This window comes from Monosiga brevicollis, genomic scaffold (assembly GCF_000002865.3).
Source record: "Monosiga brevicollis MX1 MONBRscaffold_9 genomic scaffold, whole genome shotgun sequence".
NCBI lineage: Eukaryota > Choanoflagellata > Craspedida > Salpingoecidae > Monosiga > Monosiga brevicollis.
Window position 1 is genome coordinate 628951 of NW_001865046.1, and position 18214 is coordinate 647164.

Genomic DNA, 18214 nt, shown 5'->3' on the forward strand with positions numbered 1-18214 from the left:
GTCTATGAATTATGGGCTGCCGACGCCTGCGGCGAAGAACACCTGGCTGCTGCCAAGCTTTGACTGAGATTGAAATGACTCAACACAGGAGGGAAAAGGCAATAAAGAAAGCATCAGATACAGTATTGAAGACACAGAAAGAAGAAAAGGCAAATGAGAGCACAGGGCCAGCGCGCAGTGTTGTTGGAAGTCAACACCTTGGGGCCACTTCAGACATCGGTTGATTGTACATGGCTCAGCACGGCCATTTTCTGCTCTGTCCTCGTCTCCTTACGCTGGACGTACAGGTCCAAAAGTTTTTGATGACCACGATTCAGTTGACTGGAGGTTAAAGGCACCCAAACCGCAGGGGTGAGGCAGAGCAAACTGGCGCCTTGATTCTTCAAAAGTCACGCAATGATGCATGCCAATAGAAAGACAAAGAAATGCGCCGGGACTTCAGACGGATGGTACTCACTTGATGTAGGGCTCAAGGGCCTCGCGACCCAGGAGCAAATGCAAGGATACGGAGATGAAGACGCCACTCTTGCGTACCTCCGCAATCGAGCTAACAAAGCACTGCGCGCACAATCGTTTCATCATGAGCCGTTGTCGTTTCAAACCCCGCGCAGCTATCAGACCCACCTCCAGAATCGCGGGCATGATCCAGCTCAAGTTGGAGAGCGCCTGCTCAGCCGTCAGGCGTGGAACCAAATTCTGCAAGCACACCGTCCGCATGTCAATGCACTTTGTGGGTCCCTGGCTCTACACGCGCCCTCGATGAGGAAAGCACGCTACAGAGAAGCTTGCATACCTTGTCCAGCATAAAGAGGGCAGCGGTGCAACCTTGCTGCTCCTCCTTGCTAGTCGGCGCTGCTTTGACGTAGGGCAGCAAGAGCCGAATCGTGCGCACAGGCTCCGCTTGTTTGCCAATCAGCGTAAGTATCTCCATGCACTTGTGCAGAATCTCTGCGTGCGTGTCATTCTAACATGCACGGTCCAACCCCCACATAGCTTTTAGGACACGTCGCCATTCGGCCCTCCCCAATAAGGACGCATGGCATGATGGCCGAACCTTTTGAATGTCCAACAGCGTGGTGATGACGTTCTCGTACTCGCCGTCAAAATAGGCGGCTTGCTGCTGGATCAAATGACTCAGAATACGCAGGCTTTGCTTGCGCACGGCCAACTCTTGATCCGCCACGAGCGCCAAAATGGAGCTAATCAGACGATCCATGTGACCCGTGACCCGTGCAGGATCCTCCTTCACCAGTTTGTGCATGGCTGCTAGCATTTGCAAGGAATACTGTGTGTTGATGTGCAAAGAATGAGTGTGAGGATGGGGCAAGACATAGAGCCTCGTGCAAGCCAGGCTTGCTCGCGTAATCTAATATTTTCTCGAGACGTGGCAGCCAATCCATTGGGCGGATCACGTACCGAGTCTGTCCGACCATCCAAGGTGTCAATGGCATCGCCAATGGCAACTTGACGCCCTGCAACGACCAGGTGGGGTGATTGTGGTACTGGGGGCGATGTGGCGGGTGCGTCCACGCTCAGCGTAGAGCCCGTCCGCGACAAGCCATTGCCGTGGTGATTGTTGTGGTTATTCAAGTCCTCTGGGGCCTGGAAATGATGGTCGCAATGTGAAAATTCAAAATTTGACGTGAGGCCCGTCGCTGACATGCCGCTTTGGGAAAAAAAAAGACCCATGTGTTTCGTATACCCCATTGCCACAACAGATAGAAGAACAGAGGAAGGGAAGGCCTCACCGAACTATCAGAAGCCACTCGGGATCGCCGTTCCCGGGCCTCCTGAACTGCTGCTCGTTGTTGCTAAGAGCAGGCGACAATGCATGAGATCCCAAGCACCTGGACCGGAGGTTGAATGTTGCGAAAGAATACCAAACATACCTCCTTGGCAAGTGCGGTGGTACCCAAACGTGTGGCCAGTTCAGGTTCGCTACCCGATTGGCTTCCTGATTGACTACGCTCAGCCTGGTATGTGTGTGGGTTATAATGGCGCTCAGCTCCATTTGGAGGCCTGTGTGTCGCCACGGGCAAGCCACTGTGGCTGGGAGATGAGAGACCCGATCGCGCTGTCGAGGGCGATGCCACGGGAAGCCCAGATGTGGCAAGAACCCGTCGCATATCTGGCGAGGCGGGTGCCTTTCCAGCAGATTCTGGTCGAGAAGCGCTGACAAGAGGAGCCTCCGATTCTTCCCATCCTGGTATGTTTGCTTCGAGAAGAACCGCCAGCGGCTCCGCTTCTTCGGGTTTGAGCGCTGCCATGGCCCGCCGCATGAGCGGAGGGTTGATCTTGCACATGCTCAAAAGGTTGGCCGAGGTTGTCCGGCGCAGCTCTGCTGATTTGGGCTCTATATACACGTTGGGTCGGCCACATGAGAACGGCACCGGCGCGCGCGAGTGGTCTGGCAGAACGCAAAGAGCGAGCATGCTGCTGGAGTTTCACGTCGGTGCAGCCACAAACCTTCTGCGAGCTGAATCATGAGGCGCACGGCATCACGATAGGATGAAGACGACTGATCATGTACGCTGGCCAAGTCGGCGGCACTCATACGCTCCAGCAATACTGCAGAAAATTCCATCATGGCGTTCTTGGCCTGGATCAGGTTGGTCGCCAAGAAGATCACAAAGCATGAGACTGACGGGCAGGGGGGGATGTGCTTGGAAGTGCGCGTGTGGTCAAACGGCAATCTCATGCGCGCCAATGACCCAGGAGGGAGGCTCACACCTTGTGATTATGGTTGGCCAAAGGGTCAAGTAGGGTGCGTAATACGTGAAACAACTGCACATCTGCCGGAAATGTCATGGCCACCTGATCCAAAAGCTTTTGTACCTGTACCATGTAACGGGCTGGGTGAGCGGCGGACAAGTCTATAGGATTTGGCAGGAGGGGCTGGCCTCCAGCGCTGCAGCGGATTCTGATGTTTGACGGACGGGAAGCAACATCAAACCTCGAGCTGCACTGTGACGGGAGCGCTCGTGCCCAGTTTGAGCAGGAGACCTGGCACCACGTCGCGCATCCACCCAACTGGAATGTCCTCCTGCATCGCAATTCAGCAGAGCCAAGGGTCACATGCATCGTCAGCGCGAGGCGAGGGGAAGGCATCCATCCAAGTGGACCACACGGCCGTATCAGACAGCGGTGCGCACAGCATAAATGTTGATAAATTCGGAGCATATGCCAAGACTTCGCAGATACAGCTTTTGGTGGCCCTCTTGAAGCTGAAGCACAGACAATCAAGGTTCAGAGGTGCCGAGGAGGTGACGGTTAGGGTAACGCTCAAGGGCTCATTTTGCGGGAAGCACGGCGGCTTGATCTGCAGCACAAACCTGCTTGGCAAGTAGGGAGCAAATGCGCTGAAAGTCCTTGGCAACGGGTTCCAGCTCGCTGTCACACAAGAGGGTGCGAAGCTGCGACAACGCCTGGTCGCGCTCTTGCCAGTCGGCATTTTTGAGACCCGTGGCGATGTCCTTGAGCAGACCCGTCATGGAAGAGCCCCCAGGCGAGTCAAACTCAGTTGAGATGGTGGCCGCCCGAGCAAGACGATGGGTGCTCGAAACCGGCGTGCTCACGGGCAGGTGTGAGCGTCCGCGTTGTGCAGTGGGTGTGCGCTCGTTGTCTAATGTTGAGCGGCGTTGAGGGGTTTTGCTGGGCGTTTTGGTTGGAACACGGCGAGCTGGCGAGAAGCTGGGTCGTTCCGATGCCTCCATGCGAGCTCCATATGTGCCCCGCGCAACTGCATTTTTCACAAGGCTGTGATGAGGACTCAAACGGTCACAGAGCGACACCAACCACGCAAGCATCAGCGCAAGCGCTCGAAAATCGGAGGAGCATCAAACCTGGAACGCCGGGGGTAGCGGTGGGCCGGCGTTGCGCAGAGGGAGAGTTGGGCTCGGAGCGAGGAGCAACACTTCGAGCAGAAGCGATGGTCGCCTATGTAAGCCAGCCCAACAAACGATTCGCCCAGAGATACTGTGAGGTGTTTGCTCAAACTGCGACCAAGCAAGCATCTGAGACGGAATATGGAAGCGGCTTCGGCCAAGCGTACGCGACGAGCAGTGGCCTTTTTGTTAAACACATTGTCGCTTGAGCTGGTCTTGGCGATGGAGCGGCGCTCGGTTTCGGTACGCCGGCGAGGGAGGGCCACACTGCCGCGAGCAGAGGGGACTGCTGTAGCCGAAGGTCGTCGAGAAGAGCTCTCGCCGCCGCGGTTTCGATCAGAGTCCAGGCGTTTCTGGGTCGTTGCGTCCAAGGTATTGCGGAAGGCATTGGCTTCAGACCCTTGGCGCTCGGCCCAGGCCCAGAAAGCTTGACGGGCACGCTTGCGGACTTCAGCATCAGCATCCGCCAGCGCGTGACGAAAATAGGTTTTCAGATTATTGAGACTGCGCTGCAGCTGAGCATCATCCCACTCCTCAAAGACCAAAGCTACGGCGTCGGCTACGCAACGGCGTTGCAAGACAGCCTTGCTTGTATGCGTCTCGAGTACCCTGCCACCCCGGTAGCAAGGAATCGATGGAGTGAGTCAAACCAGAGGTGGTCGCCAAAGAGGTTTGCAGAGGACACTGTGATACTCTAGACTGACCTGGCCAGGACTTTGCTGTGGCGCACATTTTTGATGAGCGAGAGCAAACAATGGCGTGCACTATCGGCGATGATCTGTTCGGGCACAAACAGACGGAAGGGGGGCACGGGGGCATGAAACAATGACGAAATGGAAGGCAACACAGCCATGGTGCTGTCTAACACCAGCACCAGATACTGGCGGAGACCAAATCAGAACTGGGATTCGCGCGCGCGCGCACACACACACACACACACACACACACACACACACACACACACACACACACACACACACACACACACACACACAGACCTTGATGCTGACTGCCACTTGATTCATTAGGGGACCCATGATGGACTCGGCGGAGTAGGCAAAGCGTTGTTGCATACGAATGGCAAACTATGACATGGAGTGGCGGTAAGATGGAATGGATGAGGCCCGGTGATACATGGAAAAAAATTCTGATGATGTGCTAAGAATGAACAAACTGCTGACAAGTCATACCATGGTCACCGTGAGGCAAGCTTCTTTGACGATAGCTGAACGCAGGTCTTCGACCGATTTGCCAAGCGCAGCCTGGGATGTGTGGCGAGGTAAGGAAGTAGAGAGGGCGGTGACCCCGACACAGATTAGAGTCGAAAAAAAAAAAACATGTCGACAGAAGAAATTTAAGATGGAAAAAGGAACAAATGAAGGGAAAGGACGCAAGAGCAAGCTAGAAAGAACCAGCTTGAAAATCTTTTGGAATCCAGGTCACCCTGCTGATATCAGCTGTGGCTAGGGACATACTGTAATGGCGCGAACGTCGTCATCCAAGGAGCGGTAGACATCCAGATCCTCGGCTGCCGCTAGCGCACGGATTTGACGCAGCATATCGGCCTGCATACCACATAAAGGTGAGCGAAGCATCAGCTCGTGGTATGGTCAAGTGCCAAGCGCGTCATGCCAGGTGCGTCGAGCGAAGTGTGCATAGCGCAGGCCAAGAACTGTTGTGACGTGGAAACATACCCGGGGTTCCCATTCACCCGACGTATCCTGTAAGACGCGGTTGGCATCGCTCAAAAAGGATGAAGCTTCGCGCTCTCCCATGGACAGGGGAATGGTTTCATCTAGCTGCGCTTGATACTCTTCTTCGGAGACTCCGCCGCCCTATTTAGACCACAGCCATACCATGGCACATGAGGAAAAGAGCTGGATTTGTTATTCCTGTTGCTGATTTTGCCATTCCCCTTCTTGTTGTTGGTTTGCGCGCCACGGCAAGGGCGGGGGTAATGGAGAACGCACCTTGTTGCGACCGGCACTGAGGTGAGAGGAGATGCGAGACGAGACAGCTCGTGTGTTTATACTGGCATTGGAGGCACGTGGGCCGGGACCACCTGCGCTCGAGGCTGCGCTGGACGTTGAGTTGGCTCGGGAACGATTGGCAGATTCTGACCCTCGGCGCTTGGGTTCGCGAGAACGGCGGGGGTTGCTGGTTGTGCTGTCAGAGCTCGTGGGGCGGAAGGCTTCGCCGTCATCTTCATCTTCAATCAACATGGCACCAGAGTCACGGAGGGCTGCAAAGCGTGTTTGAAGCAGGGACAGCTTGGCTGCCGGCACCTTGCGTTTCTCAAGGTCCAGGCGCAACCGGGCACCAATATGACGGTAGCACTCGCCCAGCACAGACATGGCAGCCTCGCGCACCTGCAACGCCATGAGGAGATGAATGAGAATAATGACAATTTGCGATGGCTGTCAAAAGTGGGCTTTCAACTCGGTGCAGGCTCGACAAATCCAATGAAAAACGTACATTCTCGTTCGGATCTGAGAGGTTGGCAATCAGGTCATCCAAAAGGCGAGAGATGCTGACCGCCGAGGCTCCAAAACTATTGAAAAAAAAAAAAAAAAAAAAAAAAAAAAAAAAAAAAAAAAAAAAAAAAGGTGTAAGGTTAGTGTGGACCGGAGGGTGTGACACCAAAGAATGTAGTAGAAAAAAGAGAGAAGGGGTAGGGGGGCCTGCATAACGCAGGCAGATTGCCCGTGTGAGCAACGCAGGCCAGCAGTATACATGGAGTGGCGAGACGGTCACCTGATGAGAGTTTGTTCGAGGGCCATGAGCACGGACTGCCGCACCCGCCAGTTGCGGTGGCGAAAGGCGGGCCCGAGTTCGTCAAAGACGGTTTGTGGTGTGGCGGCACCCTTCATGATGATCATGAGGGTCTCAAGGCTACTATCGCGCACAGGCTCCTTGTTGTCACCGAGGCGCTCAATGACGCCGGGCAGAACTTCGGGCACAAAGGGACGGAAGGCTTCGCCCACGCGCTCAGCGAGTGCAGCAATGGCCTTGACACTTCCATGATAGACCTAGACACGGGCAGAAGAGCGATCGGTCAGCCGGGGCCAGTACATGAGCCCAAAAAAAAAGCTTTGGGCTGTTGACGATCCCATCAAGCTGTACCTTGAGGTTGCTGGATTTGATCCAGGTGGCGAGTTCACGAACGAGACGGCTCACGTCACCCAAAGCTAGATGAGAAGGAGAGGCCTGCAACTCAACAACAAGCCTCTCGACAAGGTCCTGACGATCACGAATCGAAGCCGCCTCGATACGGCCAATGAGATCATCCATGTCGCGGGGTTGCTGAAAGATTAAGCGCTGCTGGTAAGAAGTAGGTCGTAGAAGCTCCGGGGGGGAAGAGGCGGCCGTGCTCCGTGAAGGGGTGGGCACAGGGGCAAGCAGCAAGGCCGTGGTTGTGCTGAACGACGGATCTTCTGGCTGGCACAAGGCTGGGGTGCTGTGATCCACGCACCAATGAGGCCACCTGGCCAGGAGCTGGGCGAGAGCGCCAGCTAGCCTGAGCCGTTGACACCCCAACAAAGCGGGAAGTGCAGGCACGTCTGCACCCGCTCTGACTTGAGATAAGAAGCATCAGCTAGAGCCGGGCGCTTTCAATCAGGCCCTGTTCACGAAAGCAGCGAGAGACCTGCGTGAGCGGTTGGCGCGCGGCTTGGACTGCCAAAGGGAGCTGACCCGAGCATCAACTTTTTTTCCTCGATGCACACGGGCACGAACACGTGAGTCAGCAATCAGCAGACGACCCATGAACCCAGCCCATTTGATTCAAACGCAAGGCGCAAACCAAGCCCAGAAGCAACACATGCAGGTTGACCCGACGTCCCTGCACCAGACACGAGACACGAGAGAGAGAGAGCGAGAGAGAGAGAGAGCGAACGAGAGAGAGAGCCACCTGCCTGAAACTTGAAAATAAAAAAGTCAAAAAGACAAGTTTCCTACCTGCAAGATTCTCTGAAGATTCTCTCAAATTCTCTGAAAGTGCTCTAGGACATGCTCATTCTCTCGTTTCCCCTTTGAAAACCACTACGCTCCTTCTTCTTTGCATCTCGTCCCTCTGACATTCTCTCGCGGTCGCTTCCTACTCGTACACGCTCTCCCTTTTCTCTGCACGTTTGTCGAAATTTTCAATTCACGTGTAACATATGCTACACTTTGATCTCGCCACCGGCTGCTGACAATCCGGGCCGTTCCAGATTTGTCATCCTTTCAGTTGGTAGCGGCTTCCTGGGCTAAAGTTGGTTGGTCCGGCTGTCCGCGAATTGCAGAGCGCGAAACCAGTGACAGAGGTCTTTTCATGAGCCAACGTTCGAGTCAAATCAATTGTTTGTTCAGGGACCCCACTCAGTGGGCGGTGGCGGGTGCATGCTTGTCCAGGTAGCGCCTAGAAGGAGGACCAGGGGGCAAGACGAAGCAAGGGTCAATCAGATTGATCAACTCTCAGGCTACGTGAAGGAGAAGAAGAAGAAAAGTCGATGATAAAAGTAGTATGAGGATCATGCTTGGGCACACCTTCGAGCGTCAGCGTAGAGCGCTTTCTTGCGAGCTTCAAAATCGGTTTTGGGCGCATGTCGCTGCGCCAGCAGATTGGCGATGGTTTGCTCCACGTTGCGTGTGTTCTCTGCTTGGTCCGTTCACAAGGTTACATGGCAATCAAAAAGTCAGTCGCCATCAGACATGCCAAAATGGTGCAGACAAAGTCTTGCAGCATTGAGCATTAGCGCGGCTGGAGAGGCGCAAACTAACCAAGATCGAGACGAATGGCTTCGCGTTTGACGCTCGGTACGCTGGCCTGCACTTGAGTGATCATTTGCTCAAACCCCAGCCTATGCGCACATCAAGCGCGTAAGCTCGGCGTCGTCGCCAATTCAAATGGGCGGGCGCAACCAGAGTCAAGGGAAACGCAAGGCACAGGTCCGGCAGGGCACCGTTTTGTGACCTACCCCTGAGTACCAGCGTCCGGCCGCGCCCCCTCTGCACCTGAGCCGGCAAGCTCCTCTGATGGTGCAGGGGGCAAGTCTGAACCACCATCAAAGACGGCAAAGACGACGGCTCCGACGACGGCCAGCAAAAGGGCGGTCATGAGTTGGCCGCGCAGCAGCATGGCTACCACGGCCAGAGCTGCGCTGGCCATCCAAACACGCGACATGGACAGCAGCGCCATGACGGCTTCCGCAACGATTACCAACAACGCGCCACCCCGCCCCAGCCTGCAGTCTGGAGCAGACGACGACGTCAACAAAAATCCCTCAACACCAAAAACCATAAAAACATCAGTTCTCACCGATCTGCTTGTCAGATAAACTCGTTATGGCTGACATTGATATTGTCAGATAAAACTTAACATTTCACGTTGCGTCTGGGTGTTCAAAATCACCTGTTGCAAACATGCTGACGTTTATTAAATGCGTGCTTTCTATTACACTTTGTGTGGGGCGAATTTCATCAGCGGAATGAAATTGAACGCGTAAAGTGTGATTCTTGTCACGCTTCTTGACGTCACAAGTGTGAATCGAAGCACATGTAGATTCAGGAGGCTGCAACAACATTCAGATCATGCAGTATCTTTTCTAGATCATGTAGAAGTTCTGCGAATTTATGCTGATTACAAGCTCATATTTCAATGAGTAGATGCATCAAAATAAGGTGTTCGTATAGAACGTTTAGTCAAGCAAACAAGTGGCTGTTCCTCGTGTCGTCGTCGCGCCGACTCAAGCGGCAGTTTCGACGACTGTCGTTCCCTGCCCGCCGCCCTGTAGCTCTCCCTGTAGCTCTCAGGTACTACACTGCCGTTGCTTTCCGCCGTCGGCTCGATACCCTTGGCCTCGACATTGCCTCGTTTCCACCTGTTCTACCCTCTTGTTTGGACGTGGAAAGTGAACCTGTGTCGTGTCGTTGTGAATGCCGGGGCTCGTCGGGACGCTGACACACACACACATGGTGTCGGTGTCCTGTTGTCTTGCATCGGGATCAAGAACGTGCCGTTGCCCTGTGTCATCTCCCGATGCGTGCGACTTGTTGGGACTGCTTTTTGGTTGAGAGGGGGCGAGACCTTTTGACTGGGGTCATCGCACCACTTCTCCTCGTCATTGTTTCCCGCTCGCCTCAACGTTTCGCCCTCCCTCCCTTCCCCTGTGTCGCTGGCATGTCAGTCTAGAGGAGAACCGGCACCATGGATTGGGCTTTGGACCTTTGCGACGAGCACTTTTTCACCCCTTATGTCTATCCAGAATGGATCCCTGAGGACAACTGGATGCGCCAATTCTCAAGCCTTCTTTTTATGACCTTGGTTGGCGGTGCTCTGACCTACCTGATCCCCGCCACCATCAGCTACTACACTCTGTTCGACCACAAGCTCCGTCAACACAAACTCTTCCTAAAGGATCAGGTATCTGCCGGATTGACCCAGGCCCCACCTCGCGGGCTTGGCCAAATTACAGGAAAAGCTGGAGATTCAGACGGCCCTGAGTGCCGTGCCCGGCATGGCTTTGCCCACGGCACTCTTTTTCCTCGCCGAAGTCCGCGGCTATAGCCAGCTCTACGACAGCCCCCAGGAGCATGGTGGTTATTGGTTCATGGCCTTTTCTAGCTTGGCTTTCATTCTCTTCACCGATTTCAGCATCTATTGGATTCACCGTGGGCTGCACGCCCCGTCCATCTACTTCCTGCACAAGATTCATCACAAGTGGAAAGTCCCCACCCCCTTTGCCTCGCACGCCTTCCATCCCCTTGACGGTTTTGCCCAGAGCATGCCCTACCACATCTACCCCTTCCTCTTCCCGCTCCACAAGGGTCTGTACCTCGGCCTTTTCATGTTCGTCAACATCTGGAGCGTCCTTATCCACGACAACGACTACCGTGTTCCGGACCTGCTCAAGGTTGGTCCTCCGTTTCGCCACATGGACCGCTGCGCACCCCGGGCGTTGAACGCGCTTTCAGCCATGCCATATAACATTATGCAAAGGCGAAAAGGCTGTCTTTTCCATGCTCAGCAAAGGTGCTCATCCAATTTTGCTGTCCTCTTTTTCTGCGCCGCCCGCAATGTTCTTGGTCATGGACTGCGCGTGTTTTAATAGCCCATTGTGAACAGCTGTGCCCATCACACCGATCATCATCTCTTCTTCAATTACAACTACGGCCAGTACACAACCCTTTGGGATCGCCTTGGTGGCTCTTTCCGCTATCCCACCGGCTACCTACCCGGCCAGAGGTGCGTCGCTTCGTTTGATCACTCGTGCTCCACCAATCACAAGCATGTGGCTTGGACCTTTTTTGTTTTGTTTTTCTCAGCTTTCTGCTCACTTATTTGATTGCCTTTGAATTAGCGTACATGACGTTGTGGCCCGCAGCATGTCTGAGAACGCTGCGACTGGCAAATCAAAGGCTGCATAGGCCCTCGCTCTGGCTACTTTCCTTTTCTTTTGTCTTTTTTTTTCTCTCTCTCTTTTTTTTTACTTTTTACCGCGGCACGGGCAACGCCCTGTACACGCGTGCATCATTCTTGTAGTCTCCGTGTGGACATGTGTGACAGAGCCAAGTCCCAAACCCGATCCACTTTCCCGTGCCGCTGATAAGGCGCGTGGCAATATACTTTGTGGACTAGTTTGCCACTCCCTTACATCCGGGCACCACCTCTTTTGATTATGTGTTCATCTCTGTGCGCTTACGTACTGCAAGTGCATGGTTCTGCATGCCAATACCATGGCTCGAATTTTGGGTGGTATGCATGGATGTGAAAATGTGTCTGTGTGTCTGTGTGAGCCTTCGCGCCTGTAAACGTGTGACCCCACCAATCATAGCTCTGCGTTTGACTGACCAACTCTTTGATCCCAATGACCTGGCTCTGCCTGCAAAGGCGTCTCTCGTGGTGGCCATCTGTGCAAATCCAAGATGCAATCACACACTTGACACAACTGCCTTGCTTGATTCGTGGTTGGCCGATAGATTTTGAGAGAAACAGTAAAAACGGTGCTGGCCCAGCCAGCAAATAGCGAGGGGGAATACGAAACAAGTGCTGGTCAAAGGCATGATACCACCACGATCAGGAAGCGATTCACGCGTGAAGGACTCAGCAAGAACAAAGGGACATTCAGGGAACCATCACGATCAAGTTTTCTAAAAGGTATCATGACTCTCACGCGTGGGCTCGTTTCCGATGCCTTGCATTTCCCGCAGCGCCTCCAAGACCATCTGAATCAACCCTTTGACGTGTGCGACCTGCCCCGCCACTCTGGCCGCGCGCCTGCCACAAACGTGCAGCATGAGAGTATCGCTTGGCAAATCTTCCGTCAGTAGACGATAATTCGATGATCTGGCTGGTTGTGCCTGACAACGCGAAAAAAAAAAAAAGAAGAAACGTACTCTTGGAGTCGCTCAGCCTCGTTGTGGGCAAACTCGCTTGTCTCGTCCCAAGTCATCTGTACATTAATATTGAGACCTACGTCCACAAAGATATGCTCATAATCCTCGCTTTACAAAGAAAATCCCAAAAGCATGGACCAATACATACACACACACACACACACACACACACACACACACACACACACACACACACACACACACACACACACACACACACACAGCAAGTACCACCGTGAGTGCAGCGAAAAGCTCGGGGCAATTGCAGACCAAACAAACATGCCCACTCGAAACACTCACACATCAGCTTGACAGAAAATGTTGTTGCCCAGATCAACCTGGGTTTCTAGAACACTGCCGAGCGCCTTGCGTGCCTTGGCAGCCTATCCCACCCATTCCATTCAAGGTGGCGTCAGGCGAAGGACAGCTGGGTCAAGGGGCATGATGGCCGGTGCTGGCTCACAACCGCTTGATAGTTGGACAGACCTTGAGACTCTGTACCATCTGCTCCAGGCGGTGATATTCCGCTGCCTCCTCGAGAATGCGGTCATGCTCCAGCTGAAGCTTGCTACAGTCGGACATCGTGCCGCATACAGCCACACCCCAGTCAGACCGTACGAGAGAGCGTGAAAGCCGACGAGCGAGGACACACGCTCGGCAGCACTAGAACAGCATGCACCGCCAACGTGCCGTACCGCAGATCAACACGCAGCTTATCGTTCAAAAAAGCCTCATATTCTTGCACCTTGCGTGAGCACGCAAGAAGAGAGAGAGAGAGAGAGAGAGAGAGAGAGAGAGAGAGAGAGAGAGAGAGAGAGAGAGAGAAAGTTTGTGCGTTCAGCGTGCACTTGAAAATCTGACAATGGCATTGAAAAGTCTGACATACACAACATCAAACGTCTGACAAATCTCAATCTCTCTCTCTCTCTCATTTTCTCTCTCAGTTTTTCTTGTCTCGACGGCCTGCGATGGCGACGGGTGAACCATCGGCACGTTGGTCGGCCATGCAGGCGCATCGGCAGGCAGCGGCCAAGCGGGAGGCTCAGGCGGAAGCGCTCACCACCAAGGCAGCGCGGGCGGAAATGGGTGATGCTATTGAGCGCTACATGGATCGTGAATTGCGCCTACCCATGGGACCACCCACAGGCTACGTTGACCTTGAAAACGTGCAGGTGGCCTCTCTGGACCAGCACATCCCGCAGGTCTGTCCGTTTCTGCCCGAACAGTGGCAGGACTGATTGCCTTTTGAAGAAGCCATGCCTGAACCACTCGCGCAATCGCTCTCTCTCTCTCTCACCCTCTCTCTTGCCTGACAACCTGCTTCTCGGCGGCCAATGGCTGTCACTCTGGCGCCCGTGGTTGCACAGGAGAACAAGGGCTTTGCATTGCTGCGGAAAATGGGCTGGACCCAGGGGGAAGGCCTTGGGCGCGTTGGTGCAGGTCAGATCCACGCTTGGCCAAGCTTCAGAGAGAGAAAGCAGCAAAGAAGAGGGCTGAGCCAATTGGGAATGCAGGACTTACCTCGAGCTCATGGATAGGTCGCGTGGAGCCTGTGCCTTTTGAGCTGAAGCAAGACTTTATGGGCATCGGCCGCCAAGCTCTGGAAACCGACATGGCCGTAAAAGCCACCGAGTCAAGACGGCTTTTAGAGACTGAGAAAGAGCAAACGACGGCATATCTCCAAGCACAACAGGCAGGTCGCTGCTGACCACGCGTCTGCATTTGAATCGTGCTCGCTGACGACACGTATGGGGCGCATAGGCCAAGGCCGAGAAGCAGGAGCAAATTCAAGCTGCTGTCAAGGCTCAAAACCAAGTCTTTCTATGCGAAGTCTGCAACAAGCAGTACACAAAGGTCCGTCAAAGCCGATTGGCCCATCACCATTTCTTGAGCGCCGATTTGAGCGCCCTTTGCCCAGACACGATTTCACCGTGATGGTATTTTTGCTATGACACATCAAACTTCAGATTTCCGAGTATGAAAATCATCTCTCCTCCTACGATCATCACCACCGCAAGCGCCTCAAAGACCTCAAAGCCCTCTCTGCCCGCCACAGTAAAGGTCCGTGTACCCCGCCTGCGCGCCATCACTTACACGCGAGCGTGATTCCGGCCCCGTGACCCTCGCGATGTCGCCTCATCACAGAATCGAAGAAGAGAGAAAAGGAGGAAAAGCAAAAGAAGAAGAAGAAGAAGAAAGGCGAGTCTGATGAGGATTTGGCTGCTCAGAAGGCAGCCGCCTTGTCCTTTGGCATTATTCGCAAGAAAACAACGAGTACTGGCGGTGCTATCGGTGGTGGGGGCCAAGTCGAGGCAGCTCCGCCATCGTCAAACCCTCCCGCCCAAAGTGGAGCATCCACTAGTCCATTCATGCAGACGGCTGGAAAAGGAGAAGGAAAAGATCGAGCTTCTTCTAGCTCAGAGACTGGGGGGCAACGACCGCGCATGCTACGCTTTGAGCGAGCAGCTCAAGGCCTGCCTGGAACCATGACGACAATCACGAAGCAGATGTCCTCCACAACAGCTGCCGATTCCCAGGCCCCCACCGCGATTCAAACATCGCCTTCGTCTCTGCCCCCGCCCCCGCCTCCTCCCTCCAATCCGGTTCTGGCGCCGGTCTCGCAGACCCCCACATCAGGACTCTCGCAACAGTCTGTGCTCGCCACAACTTCCGCAGCAGTTACCACGACAAGCAGGCCGGCACCGAGCACCGAACCCGTGCGCCAGGCGACGGCCACCACACCGCAATCTGGCGCAACCCAGCAGCAGGGCCATCACCCCAGTGCGCCAGGCCATGGGGCGACTGCCCCATCGTTTGCCGGCCAAGCGTATCCACAATATGCGGTGGGCCAGGGCTACCCGGCCCACCACTACCAGCAAGGCTATGGAGCTTGGCAAAACGGAGGCTATGGTGGGCAGTATGCCTCGCCCCACCAAACTCAGCATCAGTACCAATCGCACCCGCAGTATCACCAGTACCAACAGTACCAATACCAGCACTATCCACAGCAGCAGCAACAACAACAACAACAACCAGGCCACTGGCCTCGGTAATGGCACCGCTCCGAGTTGTGTGCTGTGAACACCGCACCTTTGCGCGTAGCCAAAGGATGTCAGCGTGGTGCTACATCTCGACTTACATGGTCAGCACCACACTTGACCGACTAACCACACACAAGTGCCTTGATAGAAAATGCGCGAGGGCCCTAATGTCTGAGACTGCAGTGTTTGATTTGTTTGGCCAGCTGAGCTGACCGACATGTTATTGAACGTGTCCCTGCGCACAAAAAAAGCACTGGCTTGGGCCCAAACAGTAAACGAGCATACCCAGGTCACTTTGCTTTTTGGCATTGAAATTGACGAGCACACGCGAATACAGACAACACGGGATGGTTTCACAAAACCATTCGGGTGGGCTTGACAACGTGCTGACCCACAATGTCCACCTCTAGTAGTGGATTTCCTCCCCACAAGAGACAATCAGGCTCGAAACAGAAATTCACAGGGGCTGGAGGGCATGAAGAATCACTGGTGACCCCTACTTGCTCTCATCCACACCCGCCTGTGCGCAGCCGTGCAGGTGCAAGAGTGAGACTTGATGGAGGAGTAAGTTCAGGTCAAGTTGGGGTGCTGGCAAACGCTAAACCAACCTGTTCCATCAGATCACTGAGGTTCTTCTCAAGATCGTCAATGCGCGAACCCATCTCATCGATCCGACCTGCAAGAAACCACGCACGCGATCACGCGCCGAACACATGCGCAGGCCAAACAGATGGAAGCCGAGGTTGAGAAGCAAAATTGAGGAATGCAAAGACGAGAGAACATGGCAAAGGCTTGGTTCGGTTTGGTTTGGTTTGGTCTGAGCGAAGAGGCCGTACCGACGATTTGATCGCTCATGTTCTGAAACTTGTCTTGCTGCACTCAAGTCCAGGCATGGAACAACGTGGGACCGTCAGATGAGACCCCTCAGATGAGCCCAGCCCGAGATGCGCCACGACACGCGCCACGACACGACAAGCAAAGAGTTTGACAGGCAAAGAACAAGAACAAGAAGAAGAAGAAGAAGAAGCGATGCAGTCTGTGGTGCCACGTCAGGGCGGACCCAAGACGCGACCATCACGTCACAACAACCACGTACCATCTGCGTCAGCAGGTTCTGCACGACGACCGTCAGGTCCTGAACTTCACCGCTCTCACCGTTATCAGCCATGATGTCTGCAATCACAGGAGGATACCCCATGGCTCGAATGAGATTGATGCCATCGCTGCCAACCAGAGGGTGGCCGTGTTGGCCCATCCTCTCCATCACAACCAGCCATCCTGGCGTTTCTCTCTAAAAACAAAACCGCCTCGACCTCCACCCTCAATGCCACCCGACCGCACAAGATGCTTCAAGCCACCGCAGAGCAGAGCAGGGCAGAACAGATCAGATCCTCGCCCCTCTTCAGAACCCTCTCCAGCCCCTTTTGCTCCAGCAGCACACGGCTGCCGTTTTTCACCGAACGAACAGCTCTCTCTCTCTCTCTCTCCCTCTGTCTCTCTCTCTCTCTCTCTCTCTCTCTCTCTCTCTCTCTCTTTCTCTCTCTTCTCTCTCACTCGCTCTTGTTGTCTAAGAAATGTGTCCAACGTTAGACTTGTGAGATAGTGTTTTAAATTGCTGTTTTCGACAAGACGAGTTGACGACCAAGGAACCGAAAAAAAAAAGCGCTCAGCGTCCAAACGGCAGCGCCGCTTTACCTGATTCAACCATCAGCTCGTATAAGACTACAACACAGCTAGCCATGTACGTTTCAACGGTACCATACCGTTCCCTTGATGCAGGCATGCACCCAAAACCGCTTCGGACCTCCGTCTGCAGGCGACCTCTCTCATTGCACGGTCGCTCGGACGGCGGCACCTCGCCCACACAACACACGCACACACGCGCACACACGCAACACTTACTTCCTGGCAATTCGTTGCGTATTTGGGTCTTGTATTGTTGACTCGCTTTCGTTGCGACAAATGCAGGGCGCAAGCAAAAAAGGCCGAGCCCCAGACGCAGCAGGAGATCATTGCGCACTTTAATGACTTGCGTGAGGATGTTCGATTGATCGGTGGCAAAATTGGGGATCTCTCCGACGAGACGGAAGAGTACAAGTACGTCCTCATCCTGGCGCGTTTTGCGCCTGCTTGCCGCACCAGTCTGGTCGACCTTGAATCTTTCTTCTTCTCCATCTGTGCAGCTTGAGCTGATCCTTTCGTGTGCTTCGCCTCGGCTGGTCACCCCGCCAAACCTTGCCCCGCCATTCGCCATTGCCGACGCATTCCTCTCTAGGCGGGTGTCTGAGACACTGCGCAAGGTTGACCCAAAGCGCAAGGCCTACCGTCTGATTGGTGAGGTGCTGGTGGAGCGCAGTGTGCAAGAAATCCTGCCCGCCGTTACCAAAAATTATGAACAGGTTTGCGCTTGCACGACGGTGGCGCTGAAGGTGCTTCTGCCGAAACGATGCAATGAACCTGCTCAACAATTCTCCTCCTGCTCTGCTTACACACACACAGATGAATGCCATGCTCCAACAACTGAAGCAATTGCAACAGAACAAGATGGACGAGCTGGCGGCTTTCCAGAAGAAGCATAAGATTACCATGAAGTCGTAAGAACGACAACTTCACCACATTGCGTTGTCAACCTTCTCCACCTCTACCTTTTGCCCCTTTATTCTTCTACGTTGCGCCTCTCCTCTTGGTTCGGTGCAGCAGTGCGTTGTGTCGCACTGGACATCAAACACAGTGAAAGCATAGAAATTGAGTCGACAGCTTCAACCCTCTCCAGGCGAGGCCCGCGTTCAGACACCATCCATCACCTGTACGACTGCAAATCTTGAACCAAACCCGTTGTACCCTCAACCGTCGCAAGGTGAGGCCACTTGCCCCGGTCGGTTATGTGAAAGGGCTAACTACATTACATGACAG

The 18214-nt window shown here is 54.2% G+C and overlaps 4 protein-coding genes across 4 annotated transcripts; 3 read left to right on the forward strand and 1 right to left on the reverse strand.

The window, feature by feature from the left end:
- Positions 1–55: 55 nt before the first annotated feature.
- Positions 56–9033, reverse strand: MONBRDRAFT_32317 (uncharacterized protein; the record flags this gene model as incomplete). The annotated part of the gene is made up of 25 exons (XM_001745629.1): positions 56–321; positions 458–558; positions 625–696; positions 794–964; positions 1055–1285; positions 1417–1602; positions 1890–2353; positions 2467–2599; positions 2731–2835; positions 2954–3043; positions 3333–3739; positions 3843–3936; positions 4052–4493; positions 4589–4662; positions 4883–4969; positions 5075–5146; positions 5360–5449; positions 5579–5719; positions 5855–6253; positions 6360–6435; positions 6675–6913; positions 7687–7798; positions 8412–8520; positions 8646–8725; positions 8843–9033. The coding sequence occupies 25 exons, from the start codon at positions 9031–9033 to the stop codon at positions 210–212; spliced, it is 4278 nt and encodes a 1425-aa protein (XP_001745681.1). The 3' UTR covers positions 56–209.
- A 597-nt stretch (positions 9034–9630) lies between these two features.
- MONBRDRAFT_32318 (uncharacterized protein) lies at positions 9631–11812 on the forward strand. The gene is made up of 5 exons (XM_001745486.1): positions 9631–9677; positions 10052–10287; positions 10340–10777; positions 10976–11109; positions 11225–11812. Exons 2-5 carry the CDS (start codon positions 10072–10074, stop codon positions 11289–11291), a joined length of 855 nt encoding a protein of 284 aa, XP_001745538.1. The 5' UTR covers positions 9631–9677; positions 10052–10071; the 3' UTR covers positions 11292–11812.
- Positions 11813–13228: 1416 nt separating this feature from the next.
- MONBRDRAFT_25219 (uncharacterized protein) lies at positions 13229–15313 on the forward strand (the record flags this gene model as incomplete). Its single annotated transcript, XM_001745487.1, has 4 exons — positions 13229–13462; positions 14022–14114; positions 14228–14321; positions 14406–15313. 4 exons carry the CDS (start codon positions 13229–13231, stop codon positions 15311–15313), a joined length of 1329 nt encoding a protein of 442 aa, XP_001745539.1.
- A 932-nt stretch (positions 15314–16245) lies between these two features.
- On the forward strand, positions 16246–18062 carry MONBRDRAFT_36976 (uncharacterized protein; the record flags this gene model as incomplete). The annotated part of the gene is made up of 4 exons (XM_001745488.1): positions 16246–16433; positions 17270–17398; positions 17577–17700; positions 17801–18062. The coding sequence occupies 4 exons, from the start codon at positions 16246–16248 to the stop codon at positions 17897–17899; spliced, it is 540 nt and encodes a 179-aa protein (XP_001745540.1). The 3' UTR covers positions 17900–18062.
- Between the last annotated feature and the right edge of the window lie 152 nt (positions 18063–18214).